The sequence below is a fragment of the Rhincodon typus genome, chromosome 10 (assembly GCF_021869965.1).
Source record: "Rhincodon typus isolate 14 chromosome 10, sRhiTyp1.1, whole genome shotgun sequence".
Classification (NCBI taxonomy): domain Eukaryota; kingdom Metazoa; phylum Chordata; class Chondrichthyes; order Orectolobiformes; family Rhincodontidae; genus Rhincodon; species Rhincodon typus.
The window spans coordinates 30,322,420-30,338,532 of NC_063341.1; the positions used below are offsets into that span (position 1 = coordinate 30,322,420).

The 16,113-nt window shown below is 38.8% G+C and overlaps 1 protein-coding gene across 1 annotated transcript in view; it reads right to left on the reverse strand.

The window, feature by feature from the left end:
- Positions 1–16,113, reverse strand: part of jak1 (Janus kinase 1) — a 112,824-nt gene that overhangs the window by 21,930 nt on the left and 74,781 nt on the right. The window contains exons 10-13 of the mRNA XM_020518719.2: positions 13,322–13,538; positions 3,642–3,760; positions 2,852–3,004; positions 136–223 (exon numbers count right to left, since the gene is read on the reverse strand). Coding sequence (XP_020374308.1) covers positions 136–223; positions 2,852–3,004; positions 3,642–3,760; positions 13,322–13,538 — 577 coding nt within the window. The remainder of the gene's footprint in view (positions 1–135; positions 224–2,851; positions 3,005–3,641; positions 3,761–13,321; positions 13,539–16,113) is intronic.

The following is a 16,113-nucleotide window of genomic DNA, read 5'->3' on the forward strand; positions in this document are numbered from 1 at the left end:
ATCCAGCTCTACACCTTGTTATCTCAAGATCTAATACATCTGGATTGGTTTCAAAGCAGTCTGAACGGAGTATACAGTTAATTCACAAATTCTCTCTCCCTGGCCCCAACAATGGCAAAACAAATTGTTACTTACTTTCCAGATCTCGTACACAAACACCATGCAGGAGCACAATGTGCTTGTGAGAAACTTGCCTCATCATGCTGGCTGTCTCAAAGAAAGGCTATGGAGAAAATACAATTTATTTCATTAGTTTCAATATATAAAACTGATCAGTCTCCCAATGATTGAGTTTCTTCGTAACTTCAGCTCATCATTAGTAAAATTACTCAAAATCAGGAATGATAGAATCCCTACAGTGTGGAAGCAGGCCATTCGGCCCATCAAGTCCACATTGACCCTTTAAAGTGCATCCCACCCAGACCCATCCCCTACCCTCTCCCTGTAAGCCTGTATATTCCACAGCCAATCCACCTGACCTCCCATTTTTGGACAGTGAGAGGAAACCCACACAGACACAGGAAGAATGTGTAAACTCCATTCAGTTGCCCAAATATGGAATTGAACTTGGGTCCCTGCGAGGCAGCAGTGCTAAGCACTGAGCCACTGTGTTGGAATAGATTTAAAATAACAAACTTTAAAATAGATTTTCAAATAACACTAAGGTTCTAGTGCTGGAGGAGTGTACAAGTATAGGAAAGGAGGAGATCATAATGGAATTTAAACACAAGAAACAGAATTAGAAATTTAAGCCATTGGGGAACAGAAGTCAATGTGCAGCAGCAAAGACGAAGCGATGAACAGATGAGGCTTGAAGCAGGATGTATGGAGAGGAGATATCTTGGATGAGTTGAGGGAGGTAGGGAATGGCAGCCAGGAAAGTATTAAAATAATTGAGTCTTGGCATTATAAAGACATAAATTTAAAACAGATATTCCAATGTAGGGATTGCAGTAGTGTTGAGGGGATTAATGTTTATTGGGTTAAAATTAAAGCGTATGGTTTTTAAAAGTAAGTGCTGCAGTTATGGTGTTTTGGGAACATTAGTTCAGCAGTTGTAACAATAACCGTTTCAGCATAATATCCATGGCCACAAACAGCAAGTAATGAAAGGAAGCTGAAGGCCAGATAGTGCTGTTGAGCTACCACAGAAATGAGCAGACCCAAGGCTGAAGGTTGAGATAACAGGGTGCTGCGTGAAGTTCAGAATTATAAATGTATGCTGTAAACTCTACTACTGACAAGTTCTTTGGGTGACTGAAATACGTACGCCTAAATAATACTTATGCTTCCTTGACTCACACAAAGTTGCAAGTGGTAAATTTTCACCACAACAGGACGGTAGCTTGCAATGTCATTAGAGGCTCATGTAGACAAGATTTCTGAACAGAATTGAACAGGGAGTTGGAGATTGATTGCCTTTAGTTTACAATTTACATGTTGTTGAATTGTTAAATTTACCTCCCTTCTCTTTGCTCCCCCTGTTGGTTTGGAAATAAAAGAACTGACCATCAAGTTTTAAAGGCTATTTTTCCAGCAGAGGTGGGATCCAGACTAAAATGTGGAGTGTATTGCATATAAAAACATAAAAGTTCAGCTTTTTTTAAAGAGCCCAGCTTTCCCCAGACAATTAAATATTCGTCAGTACATTTTGAATTAATTTTCTGCCAGTAACCTCAAAAGATCTAACTAAATCTAAACAAAGTCACTGACAATATTGCTCACTGATGCTCAGTTTAAGGTCTGCCAGAGTCACAGAGCTCCTGCCCTCACTATAACCTTGGTCCAAACAGACAAAAGACCTGAAATCCAGAGGTGAAGTGAATGTGACCAATCTTGGCATCAAGGCAGAATTTTATCAAGAATGGAATCAAGGAGATCTCATAAAATTAGAACCAATGAAAATCAAGGGAAAAACTTTACATTGATTAGAGTCATACCTTGCGTAAAGGAACATTGTTGCAGTTGCTGGAGATGAATCATCTCAGCTCCAGACATCACTGTAGGAGGACCTCAGGGTAGTATTCTACACCAAAATGTATTCAGCTGCTTCATCAATGACCTTCCCTCCATTATAAGAAGTCAGAAGTAGGGACTTTCACTGATGACTTTACCATGCTCAGCACCACTCACTGCTACTCAGATACTGAAGTCACTTGTGTTCATATGCCCGGACAACATTTGGGCATTAGCTAATATGTGACAAGTAACTTTTGTGCTACACAACAGTCAGTCAATGAACATCTCCAATAACTGTCTCTAACGATTGCCCTGGATATTCAATGGCACTACCATCACTGGATCACCCACGATCAACAGTCTGGGAATTATCATAGATTAGAAACTAAACTGGACTGGCTGTTTAAATACTGTAGCTACAAGAGCAGGTTAAAGGCTTGGAATTCTGTGGTGGCTAATGCATGTCCTGTCCCCTCAGTGTCTGCACAATGCTTAGAAAGTACAAGACTGGACGGTGATGGAATCCTCTCCATTTGCATGTACACAAGAAGCTTGACATCATCCAGGCCACTACACCCAGCTTGACTGGTTCTTTACTGACCACATTCAACAGTCATCCCCTTCTCGACCAAAAATCCTGCAAACTTCAAACTTTCCTCAAATCCACACATCATCCTGACTTGGAACTATATCACCACTCCATCACTTACTGTATCAAAATCCTAGAACTCCCTCCACAACAGCACTATGGATGACCTTACACCACAAGAACTGCAGCAGTACAAGAATGCAGCTCACTACCACCTTCCCCTGGACCATTAGGGATGGGCAATAAATGCTGTAGCAAAGCTCAAATCACACAAATAAAACATGCAGTGCAGTTGTGGCTTACCAGAGAAATGTCTCTGTGACTAGGATCAAGAATTTTGAGCACCACCCGGATGTCTTTCGTACTATAGAAACTTTCATTCTCATCATCATCATCTTTGTAATTCAGTGTCCCCGAATAAATGTTTGTTCTGGTTCCTCTTCCAAGGTGTTCCAACTGGTATTGGGTTAAAAAGAATTAAATATGATACGCATCAGCCTGTGTGTCATGGAATGCACACCCACCCACAAACCGACACACACACACACACACACACACACACACACACTACAACAGAGCCTATGCATTGTTATTTGCCTCTGAGCAATACAATAAATAGCAAAATGGAAGACTGATTTAGGTCAGCATTTGTTTAGGTATAAAAGCAAATGAAAAAGTTGGGGCTTCGGAGCCCCTCTCCCCTCCTATAATAACACTAAGTGAGGGGCAGATGGGTTGACTTTCTGCTGAGTTTCTTATCTCAATCTTACTCCTACAATGAGTCCAATGGTTGGTTGACTGAATCAATGCCAAGCACTGAGTTGCAATAGGGTTAAAATATTGGAGGTTACAATAGGACAGCCAGGATTTTCATTGTTATTCACCATTAGTACACCATCACCAGGACACGACACAAGAGAACATTTGGTGAGAACAACATCAGATTTAGCTGCGATGGGTCTTGGTGCCAATAAAGCACAGCAACATTTACTATTCAGGTTCATATGAGAAATGATCACTTGTCTGAAGTAACAGACAGCCTCAGTCATCTGCAGAACTGAACCCCAACATAAAGCAACAACAGTGTGCCCACCTGACAGATCTCTTCCTTGCGAATTCGGTGGAAGCTCAATTGACTTAAGCTGTAGTTGCTTGCAGTCAGCTGTAAATTCTGGGACTGGCTTTTTGTCATCACTAACAGATTTGAGATTTCTATGGCAAAGAAAATATTAGAAAAATAATTTGAAATCTGCTTCTTACAATACAGACAGCCTATGTACAATCTATTGTGCTTAACTCCATGTACGGAAGAGGCTTTGAAAGAGGAATCTACTTTCTCATTCTTTTCTACAGCAATTGAAACATTGATGCAATGGGAAATAAAACTGAGAATGCTTCAAGTGGGAAACTTTACATGTAAATCAGCTCTGGCACAGTTAAAGGGAACTAGATAATTCCTGATTCACAGGAAGTGAGATGGGGTTTGGATGAGGAAGGAAAATAAAACTAAATGTTTGTCAGTTCCTTAAACAAAATCTAAATGACAGGCTGAGTTGGACAGCTTTGACAAAGCCCCAGGTTCTTACAAGTCTAAACCTTTTCAAGGACTAAGGTCTACACTAATTACTTTATTGAAAAATATTCCTTGATTCACTAATTTGTATTTTCCATAATTAGATATGCCTTTTTATACAGATCGTGATGTTTTACACCGATGACAATGATTGAATGAGAGTCTGTAGACAGTAAGGGAATGAATGTTGAAGACACATCCTAACTCACTAGCCTCTTCAAAAAGTGATTAAAAGTAAAGATGTGCACAACGAGACGGGCCAAGATTCTGGGAAAACATTGTGACGTGGCGAAAATAAATCGATTCATGGAGGGAGGATGGAAAGACAGGAAGAGAAAATAAGAGAGTGTGTGGTTGTTCGGGAGTTGGGGGCGTGGGAGAGAGAGTCATGTGAACAATCAGAGCCAGAGGAACGTTTTTGGGTTTTTTTGTTGGACTACAGGACAGTGCCAGAGTACATAACAGTAATTGTGACCAACCCACATCCACAGCGAGAAGCCTCTGCTCTCATTCCAGGGTTGCCCATCTCAGAAAGGTCAGGAAGGAAGTTTAGTTTATGAAATTAACTCCTGTGTTAAGGATGGAGACTTGTTTCCGATCTCTTCCTCACACCACCCAATATACGAAAATAAAAGGTACCCAGAGGAACCCCCACCCTCAGATATTTGGTTGCTGTAGCTATTTAATTGTAGCCGACAGCAATACATCCTAAAGCACCAGGAGTGAACAAAACATTTTGCCTTGAATAAGAATGGACAACAAAGCAAGTCAGACAGTATGCAATTATAAAATACAGTAAGAGGATGTCATTGTTTAAAAAAGGTACAGATGTATTAATGACATTGCGAGGTGCAAGATTTTAAAAGTTTGGATTTGAGCTAGTGGCATGTGGGTTTGGTCATTGTCTCTGGAGGAGTTTAATGATAAACTTGTAGATATATGTAGCCAGAGTGATCTTACATAAAAATAATGAGTGTGGGTTCCTGGTGTGTTATGAGGTTTTGTTTTCCAACAGTAACGCATTAGACTTAAGTTTAGTAAGTCAGGGATTGATTTTTTTTTTTGTTCAAGGAATGCAGATGTCGCATGGCTGGGCCATCATTTATTATCCATTCCTAATCTGCCCAGAGAGCAGTTAAGAACCAGCCACTTGCTGTGGATCTCGAATCACGTGGGCCAAACCACATAAGGACAGCACATTTCCTTCCCTGAAGGACATTAGTGAACCAGATGGGTTTTTCCTGACAATCGACAATGGTTTCATGCTCAGCATTAATTCTTAATTCTAAGTTTTTGTTGAATTCAAATTTCACCTTCTGCCGTAACAAACTTTGAACCTGGGTTCCCAGAACATCACAAGATTATTGATCCAGGTAATAACACCACTAGAACCATCATGCCCCCTATTTTGAATAGGAGATAAACTCATAACTTAGAAAAAGCTTTGGGTTTCAATTTGGCACGTTTGGCTGATGCTAGATGTGAAAAACATTTGCTCCTGAGAAAGAGAGATAATTTAGAACTGTTAAGAATAGGTTATATCAGTGTCAAGTGTTTAGTTTGAAAACTCCAGATCAGAAGTGTAAAATAGAACATAGAACATAGCACAGTACAGCCCCTTCGGCCCACGATGCTGTGCCGAACTTTTACCCTAAACCTAAGGTCTATCTAACCTCCACCTCTACCTTATACTATCATCCATATGCCTATCTAATAGCCGCTTAAATGCCCCTAACGAGGCCGACTCCACTACCCTCTCCAGCAACATTCCACGCCCCTACCACTCTGAGTAAAGAACCTACCTCTGACGTCTCCACGATATCTACCTCCTTTCACTTTAAAACTATGTCCCCTCGTAAAAGCTACCTCCATCCTAGGAAAAAGTCTCTGGCTGTCTACTCTATCTATACCTCTGATCATTTTGTACACCTCTATCAAGTCACCTCTCATCCTTCGTCGTTCTAAAGAGAAAAGCCCTAGCTCTCTCAACCTTTCCTCATAAGACCTTCCCTCCATTCCAGGCAACATCCTGGTAAATGTCCTCTGCACCTTTTCTAACGCTTCCACATCTTTCCTGTAATGAGGTGACCAGAACTCGGGTGACAAAATCCTGAATGGAGTTATTTAAAGCTGAGAAAATCGAAGTTTAGTTGTATGAAGGCTCAAGGAAGAAGCAATCAAATTCACAAGACTGCTGAATTGAAGCCACAGGTAAGTCAAACCCCACACGACAGAGTGGGAATTCTATGTCTAATGTTTGAGTACTATAATATTGTGTTGGGATGGATTGTGGGTTGTAGTTTGCTGTATGTTTCTAAATCTTTAAACAGGTATTATATGCAAAGAGTTTAATTTATTTTGTCTTCATTTCTTTCATATAATAAACTTTTGTTTATTGCTAAAACCAAATCTACAGTAAAACATGATTATGTTTCAGTACTGCTTTTCTAATCATCTTGCTCGAACCAAAAAATGATGCATCAAGCCAGATTTCAGTCTGGGATCTGATTTATCCTGTAATGATATCAACTGGAACAACAGGAAAACAGTTTTTAATAAATCAACTGAGAAAGACCAGAGTGCTCTTCACAGGCCACTGTGAAGGTGTATTTTTGAAAACAGACTAGAGGAGGCTTTAATTTCTGCCTAACTTTGCAAATGTTTAATGCTGCATCTGGGTGTACACAGTGGGAAACTGTTCACTCGGGAGCATTCTCATTGCTTGTTTGCATATAAACATCATAAGTAGTAAGTGAAAAATTATACCATTGATCAGCGATTTGCAGACAGTATGTGTAAGGAGCATGTTATTTAAGAGTTAGAAACTCTTAGATGAAATGCTTTGCTATTTTGCTAGCAAGTCCGATGCCTGCTAACACCACTAAAAGAGACACCAATCTCCTTAAAGCGGCATTTCGAATAACTACCAGCTTCAGCATAGTTGTTTCAGTATCTGTGCTAGATACTAAATTCAGGAATACATTTGGTAAATAAATGCTTCAAATTCTACCCCCTAAACAATGAACAATAGTTAAATTTAAACCTTCATGCGACTTACAATCTTTGTGGTGTCAAATAAAAGCAGCATGAAACTCCAACCCTAACAAGACCTAGCATAACTTCCTTGAGGACTGAAATCAGGCCCAGATTCTGATCTAGGTTGCAAGTTTAGTTTTGGCGAAGAGCTAAATCCAAAGTATAAATGCACCATCGTGATACTGTATGCAGTTTACCTTGTTTCACTTTGTTGCTTTGTATTGCGCAATTCATGGTCCAACAAGTAATTTCACCACTCAGCTTAGAACAGACTTGCCTCATATTGTGAAACACAGCATCACATAAGTGGATAGAATTGACTCAGCAAGGGTAAACAGCTAATGGTAACAGAACCAAAAGTAGAACTAAGAAACAGTTCAGAATGCAAGATTTCAGTGGGAGTCGCTTCTGCTCAAGTTGGGTCAACTTCATAGACTAAATATCTGGGGTTCCTGAGACGTTATGGTTGTTGTGGAATTCTACAGTGTCAGATGGGGACAGTTGGACAAAAGAGAGGGATCAGGGAAACAGCTAGCAAAACAATAAGTTATAATGGGAGACTTGGTTCTTACATAGATTAGGAGATGCAAACTAAACTAAATGCAGTCAATGAATTTCTTCAGGGCTGAACGTATTCAGGACTATTTTAGAACCAGTACGGGAACAAGCCATACTAGATTCAGGGACGAGTAACAATCTGGCTAAGGAAACATCTTGTGAATAATTAATGTAAGATGACAGAATTTAATGAAGGTTGAGGAGGAGAGAGACACAAACTAAGGTTTTAAAATTAAAGAAAGCTTCGAAAGGATGAAAAAGTGACCACAATAAACTAATCTACAGACATACACCAGGAAAAGTATTCAAATACATTTTTCTTAGAATACAAAATTACTATATAACCTTAAACGTCAAAGGCTCTGGGGCCACAGCGAAACAACTGTGAGCAACAACAACATAAGGCCCATATCAAACTAAATTAACACACTTAACAGACAAGTACAATCAAAACCAGTCAACTCTGAGTAGATGAAGTAACAAAGGGATACAGAATATAAATAATAAGATATTTGAGAGATACAATAAAGTGTAAAAATATTTGCAAGTAACTTGCAAAGCAGCCAGTAGTATTTTTTATACTGGTAAAATCAGTGAGTAAAGAGAAATGTAGGCCATTAATCATAAGGTTTGGTTGACAGTTTAATGTATAATATGGAAATGGCAAACTTGTTAAATGAGTACTTTGTATCATTTTTAGAGAAAATGAATAAAATACCAGTGGCACATGGGAAGATAAAAATAGGTCAAGGGGAGGATTGATTGGGTTTATTTTAAGTAGAAAATTGGAACTACTGGGATTGGAAAACTGCAGACTCTACTCCATTATAAAAGGAAGAATGGAAACTACAAAGTTATGCTACAATTATTTGATAGTTGTGATCCAGATGTAAAAGTATTATTAGGTTAGGAGGCATAGATAAGTTGTGTAAACACAAATCAAGTTACAACAGCAGCTAGACACACTAAATGAGTGCTCAAAACTGTAGCTGATTGGAATTTAATGTGGAAAAATGGAAGGTCATCCACTTTGGATTCAGGAAAGACAAGTAGAATATTTTCTTTGCACTGAAAAACTAGGAACTATGGGGAAACAAAGGGATTTGGATTAAAATCTAAACTACTAAATGTAGAAAACAATCAATAGGGTTAATGAATCTTGTCCTTCATATCAAGTAATGGAATGCAATGGTGAGGAAGTTGTGTGGCAGATGTACATATAGTTAAACTCTAAACTGGTGCAAGTTCCATTTTGGGCATCGCAACTCAGGACAGATATTCTTGCCTTGGAAGTGGTGGATGCAAATTTACCAGTTTCACCAGAATACCACCCGTGATTAAATCATGAGGAGACATTGCCCAATGCGGCATGTACTCCCTTGAGTATGGTCAGCTTAAAAAGTCTTAAAAGGGATTGAATAGGGTAAGTACATCACAATTATTTCTTTTGGTGGAGGGATTCATATAAAGTGAGTATGATCTTAAAATTGGAGCTAAAAGTCATTCAAGAGTGAAATGAGGAAGGACCTTTTCACATAAAAACTGTAAGATGCTGGGTCAACTGAAATTATCAAGCCTGACATTGACAGAATTTTATTTATGGTATCAAGAGTTAAGGGTCGAATGGAGTTGTGCCACAGATCTGCGATGACCTAAATGTACAGCATGCCATTATAGACCATCATCTAAGTAGTCATGTGGATTGTTGATTTGTATCTAAAACAAATTGAACTTTTAAGTCGAAAGGTCAGTCGAGACCAATTTGGGTTAAAAAGATTTCACAATGGTACTCGCTCTTGCGACAATAACTGTATCTCTAGTGAGCACTGGCCCAGATGATTTCTCTGCGCTCGTGTATCTTTTTTTGCAGCTATAAGCATAGATAATTTAAAGTTCAAAAAGTAAAATGTGTACGCCTGTTAAAAGGACTGTGTGGGCGTACGTGTGGGACTGCATATGTGTGTGTGTGGGCTTGAGGAGTGTGTTGGTTTCTATGTGTGGGTTCAAAGGAGGAAAGGTGCACACATGTGGCTTCGTACATTGTCAACCCACAAATCTAGATACAGACTACACATTACTTATTGGCAATTCATTTTAACAAATCAATACTGAATGCATATTATAGCTCCATGTGTGAAGTTGTGCAGAAATAACAGCCATGAACAGTGGGTTGCGAAGGAGGTCTTAACCACATTGGATTTAAATATAGATTCGAATATGGACAAGTACAGTATTCATAATCTTCAGAATATTAGCTTAGAATTTACAACATAATGAACTAGTAGTTTCCTCTGAAGGAACAATAGAAACATATTAAATTCCAGTTCAAGTCAACCAGTTCCTGCAGTCAAACTGGAAACAGAATGTTGGTAAACATGGTAAGACTATATTAACTGTATCCTTTCTGCACTTAATATTATTCTCAAAAATTTAAGGCAGAAAGATGTGTGGGAGGTGAGGAGATCAATGATACTTTTCAAATATGAAAGACTAAGCATAATATATCACATTTGAAGGTTTCCTGAATTTGAGTTCAAGGAAGATAGTAGTCATTTAAGCAAATTATCCAAATAAACCTCCAATGTGAAAATAACTAAGGATTCTGAAATACAGCTGATAGGGTGCAGCAAATCACACCAGCCACGTCTAAAGGTCAGTCAGATCAAGATATTTCGATAAGGAGTTTCCTTTTGCAGCAAGCACACAAAGAAAACAAATTCCTCAGACCCCTATGCACAAAACAAAGTTGAACTAAAACATTAAATATTTAATGGACAGAATTTAGTATTGTTGACCACAGTCATTAGCTAATTTAGTCATGCTCTTCACATCTTTAAATCACAGTAAAAACCTTGTGCAAATTAATTAAGTAAATCTTCTAAAATAATCTGTTCTCAATATAATGTAGCAATTAGTGACCATGGCAATCTATTAAATTTGTAAAGAAACTGTTTGATACATCATGGATATTACAGAAGTGTCAGATACAGATTTCTATAGATAGACTTTGTAACTTATGCCTACCATCCATGATTGATTAATGATGTCTGCCAAAGAAAATTTTAAAAAGCTACGTTGTACCACTATGTGAAAGTAAAAGATTGAAAGACTTGTATTTATGCAGTGCCTTTCATGATCACCAAATGCAGCAAAATGTTTTAAAGACAATGAAGTATTTTTGAAGCGTAGACATTGTTGTAAAGTAGGAAATGCAGCCAACTTGCAACCAGCAACTGCCACAAACAGCAATGTCATAATAACCAGTTAATTTACTTTTGTGATGTTGCCTGTGGTTTAGTCACCAGGATACTGGAGAGAGGTCCTTGCTCTCCCTCAAAATAGTACCATAGGAACTTTTATGTCTACCCAAAAGGGTACATGGGTCTTCTTTTAACATCTTGCCAAGAAACAGCACCTCCAAATGTGCAGCAATCTCTCAATACTTCACCGGAGCATCAGCCTTAGCTTTTCTGCTCAAGCCTGGAATGGGACTTCAACCAATAACCTCTTTTTCAACAGAGTGTGCTACCCGCTGAATCACAGCTGACACACATGGCATTTAAATATCAGTGTCACTTACTTTGAACACAGTTTTTTTCATATATGTAAGGCACTGAATGTGCAGCTCTTTTTAAGAATGAATTGTTGGAGGGGTATTGGTAATGTCAATAGACTATGAAGTCAGAGTCTAGGTTAATATTCTGGAAACATAGTTTTAAATTCTACTCTTGCAATTGGTAAAGTTTAAATTCAACCAATGAGTTTGGAATATAAAGCTAGTCTCTATAATGATGATTGTTATCAATGTTTTAAAAACCCCATCTGGTTCAGTAGCGTTTTTCCAGACAGGAAATCTGCCATTAGGCTGGTTTACACGTGATGTCACAGCACTGCATTTGACTCTTAATCACCCCCAAGTGTGATTAGAAATGGGAAACAAAATCATCTCATGAAAAAAAATGAAGAAAAAAAATTTTGCTTTTGGCCAAACAAGACAAAAAGGTAATTGGGAAGTCACAACATTTGAAAAGCATAGGGTGACATTCATACAAATATTAATTCATCCATCTCTTACAGTTTACAGAACGCTCCTGCCTTTCTTGGAGTTTTGTTTTTCTACATATCCAACATTCATGACTCTCACCCCCACCCTGATTTTATCACTGTTTATCTGGATGGGTGTGCCTTATGAAAAAATAACTCTCAAATACATAATCCTTGCAAATAAATGCTGTTTACAGCTAAAATAATATGGATTAATTTAGTTTGCTGCTTCAATAAAAAAAACTGTACAGTTCAGTTTTATTTTTGCACTTTCAAGCAATTAAACATACCTAATTTTATATAAAAATACTGTTTGTTCATAGCCTTTCAGTGGTTTGACATTATACGTGGTGAGTGTTGAATAATCAGCAGCTAATAAAACTAAACTTTTTTTAAAAGAAGAAATGTATTTGCAACAAAGCCACAGCAGATCAGAAAACTAGGAAATAATAAAACATCACATTTGAGACTTAATTTTGCTGTGAAATAATTTCACAATTTTTCATACTGAGCTTTCAACTGAAATGATTTTTTGGGAGGGGAATTTTACTTATCTCATTTAGGCTAGCCACACTTGGACCATGAAGGGGAAAAAGTCATTGATCATCATCCAGCTCGTCCACTTTGAAAATGCATTTCCATAGAGTGGACAGGGCTTGGTTCAGCTGTGAGTTCCTGCACAGTCCATTAACACTGATACTCAGACTAGACCTATATGTGAATACTCAGCATTTGACAATGATAAATTGACAAATGATAAATAATGATAAACACCAACTGCTATCTCTATTAACTAATAATGGCATGAATGAGTGATTCAGCAGCAGATGAGCTGAGGCAAGGGCAGAGTTGGAATTAAGTGGTCTTACACATATGGTTAGAAGTTCCTTTTAAGGTCAAATATGATGCCAGGATTGTAAACAGCTGGGTTTAATCTCATACAGTTGAGAGGGAGAGGGAGAGGGACAGGGACAGAGTCAGTTGCAAGAGAGTAGAGTTTGTGGTGGGACCAAAAGGTAATGAATTCAGTTTTTCTAAGATTTATTTGAAGAAAATTGCTTCTCATCTGGTACTCAACATTTGAGCAGTGTACCAACTTACAGACAGCTGACGTGTTGAGAATGCTGGTGCTGGTATTAAAGTTTGGTTTCATCATCACGCATGTGTAAAATATCAAGATTTTGAATGATGTCACCAAGAAACAACAGAGAGATGGGAAACAGAATTGGACCAAGATCTTTGGCTTACCACAGATAACAGTGTAGGAATGGGAAGAGAAGCCATTGCAGGGGTGAAGAATGAACAATGGAGGGGTGTTGTGGCAGGATTGTATGCTCAACTATGTCAATGGCTACAGATAGCTCAAGGACAATATGGACAGAAAGTTTATGCAGGTCATAGTCAAATAATGTATAATTTGTGAAATGAATAGGAGGCCAAATTTTGTACACACGCAAGGACAGAAATCGCACTGGAGGGTTTCAAACATGGAGTTCCAATAAGGATGGACATGGTTTCTTAATTAAGGGTAGTAATAATTCATGCAGATTCTATATACTCACCTCTTGGTTTTGGTGGACAGCAGGTTTTCAGCTGGAAGCTTACATCCTCGGTTTTAAGAATCTGACCTTTGAGATGACTCATGAGTTCCTTAAGGTTTGTGAAATAGCTCTCAGAGCCATGCAGCTTGTAACCTAAATCCTTACTCACTTCGATCTGAAAGTTCTTATACTGCTTTGTTGGTCTCGAACCACTGCTTCCATCACGGAAATCAATGCACTTGAAGAAAAAAAAATTGATCTGTGAGATTAATTACCAAGTGTTTGTTACCGTCTGTTTCCTAAACAGGAAAGGTTGAGGATGGTGAAATTGTTTCCTGTGAAAAGTACTCACTTCTCTATAAATCTACTGCACTTGACATAAAATACACATTTCCTTGAACGTTTTAGAACAAGCGAGACCTGTACTTAATGTGACTCCTTCTTCTGATTCACTCAGGTGAAAGAACTTACAGGGTTCACTGTTTGTAACCTCCAGCAACTCCACTGACTTTTGTGAGAATCAGGAACAATTCAATAGTGCTAACCTTCCCCTCTCCAAAACAAAGGAAAAACTGTTGGATTGAATTACTTGGGTAGTGGATTTTTTGTGACCCATCGGTCTGAAAGCTGAAACACCAGTACTCACTGGTTATTATACAAATCAATGCTATCCAATTTTTCCTGTATGCAGGGTGCTTTGTAAATTCTGACATATTCTTAAAACTGCCCAAATTCCTGAAAGTATTGGAGTCACCATGGTTACCAGCAACTTGCTGAAAAGATTTCTCCTTTTAGTCTGCAGGTGGTCAGGGAGAGTTGCTCCAGGTGATACAGCAGAGGGGAATGCAAGGTCAAAGTGGACAGCTTCCTTGTTGCAGGTACAGCATATACTTCTCACCTCTAGATCTCCATCAGGATGCCCGGTGCACAGTTTCACAAATGCAGCACTCCCTCACTTGGTCCCTAAACATGCCACTTTATTTCAGAAATCTTCCATGGAGGTTAGTACTCACATATATAGTCTCTGGAAATGATGTGTAATCATCACATGTGGAGGTGACTGCTTTAACACTGTCTAGCAAGTTCAGATCACGCTAGTCAGCAATTAAGACAGGAGTTTTAAACAACCCAGCACTCATTTAGAAACTAATTTCACCCTTTTACCAATATTACCCAATGTTACAGTGAAATCAATAATATTGCTTCCCTTAATAATAAGTAGTGCTGCTATACTGGATGCTTTATGTAGTTGTGAAATGGTGCTTTTTAAGTCACGGTGACACAAGACAAGTCATACAATTGTGTTATGTGGCACTATCACTCTGCTAAATGGGACAGACTTTGAACAGATCTAGCAGCTCAGAACTGGGTATTCCTGAAGCGCTGTCGGCTAAAAGCAGCAGAACTGTATTCCAACAGCATTATGGTTCTACCTACAGCATGTGCACTGCAGCAGTTCAAGAAAGGAGCTTACCCACCACCTTCACAAGGGCAACTAGGAACTGGAAATGAATGCTGACCAGTCAGTGATGCTTATGTCACATGGGTGAATAAAAACAAAATCCCTGCGCAACAGCAGTTGGACTTTCACCAACTAAAACAAAAACTAGCAAAGTTGCTATCAAAGCAGCAGTGCAACATTTCTGGAACTAGTATGAAACAGATTGAACTTCCTCACCCAAGAGTTGGGATAGTTCCCAACTGCACAACTTTTCAGCTGCACAAACCCAATCTGGAAAATTGCCTGTAATATCAAATTTTTGTTCTGAGTTAGCTAGGGTTGCTGGAAGTTCTTACACTGATCTATGGGAGCAGCTGTTGGTCCTGGGTGAATGGCCTGCTTTGATATACTGGCACTCTGCCAGAGGTTTTTAAACAAGCATTAAAACAAAAAGGAGAGCCCTTACACTCTCCCTCCCCAATGTACTCATCAATGTCCCATCCATGTCAACTCATGGCAACTAATGTCCTCCCCCACAAACTCATACTTTCCTTGATAAACAATCCCTATTTGCCCAACCTCTGTGATGCACCCCTCCAACGAAACTTCCATGCCAACCTATACTTTCAGCCCACCCCATTCAGGCCCTCATACCAATGCCAAACTGTCCTCCACCCAACAGGACCCGTACACCTACAATCACAAATCATCCAGCATCCACCATGGGCAGACCTCAGGACTCGTGCTGAGAAGAGATAAGATGAAGTTTTTACCTGTCCAATTCATTGTTATTGGTAAAAAGCACTCTCTCTGATAAAGACCCATTCATTATATTTGATTTGTCTAAAATGATGACTGGGTCTTGAATATAGAAGTCCTGGACCCATTTCCCAGGGATCCCATTTTACCCACAAATGGAAAGGTCTGGGCCATGATTCACACACATGGGAAACCAGGACTCAGATGGGACATCTGAGGTGAGACAGACCTCAGTTTCAATGGAACAAGAGCTTTAAACTGCAGTGTAAGGGGTACAAATTTTCAGAGTAGTCATAAGTGGACTTGAAGTGTATAGAAGGTCTGTAGAACTGTCAAGTTGTGAAGTTTTTAAAATTCCCAGTCCTTTATACATTACAAAACAAGGGCTGCTTGACTGAATAGATGTGAAAATAATCTAACCTAGCATTTATAAGAACTGTTTGTTGAGGTTAACCTAGGACCTATCATTATTAATGCTTTGCGGTTTTCTAGAATTTATGATTATTCCAGCAGGGATTCCAGCACCATTAAAGCTCAGACTCATTATTGAAGGATATGTATTTGATGCAAAGTTATGTCCAACAGTCTGTTCATTTTTATATAGATTTAATTA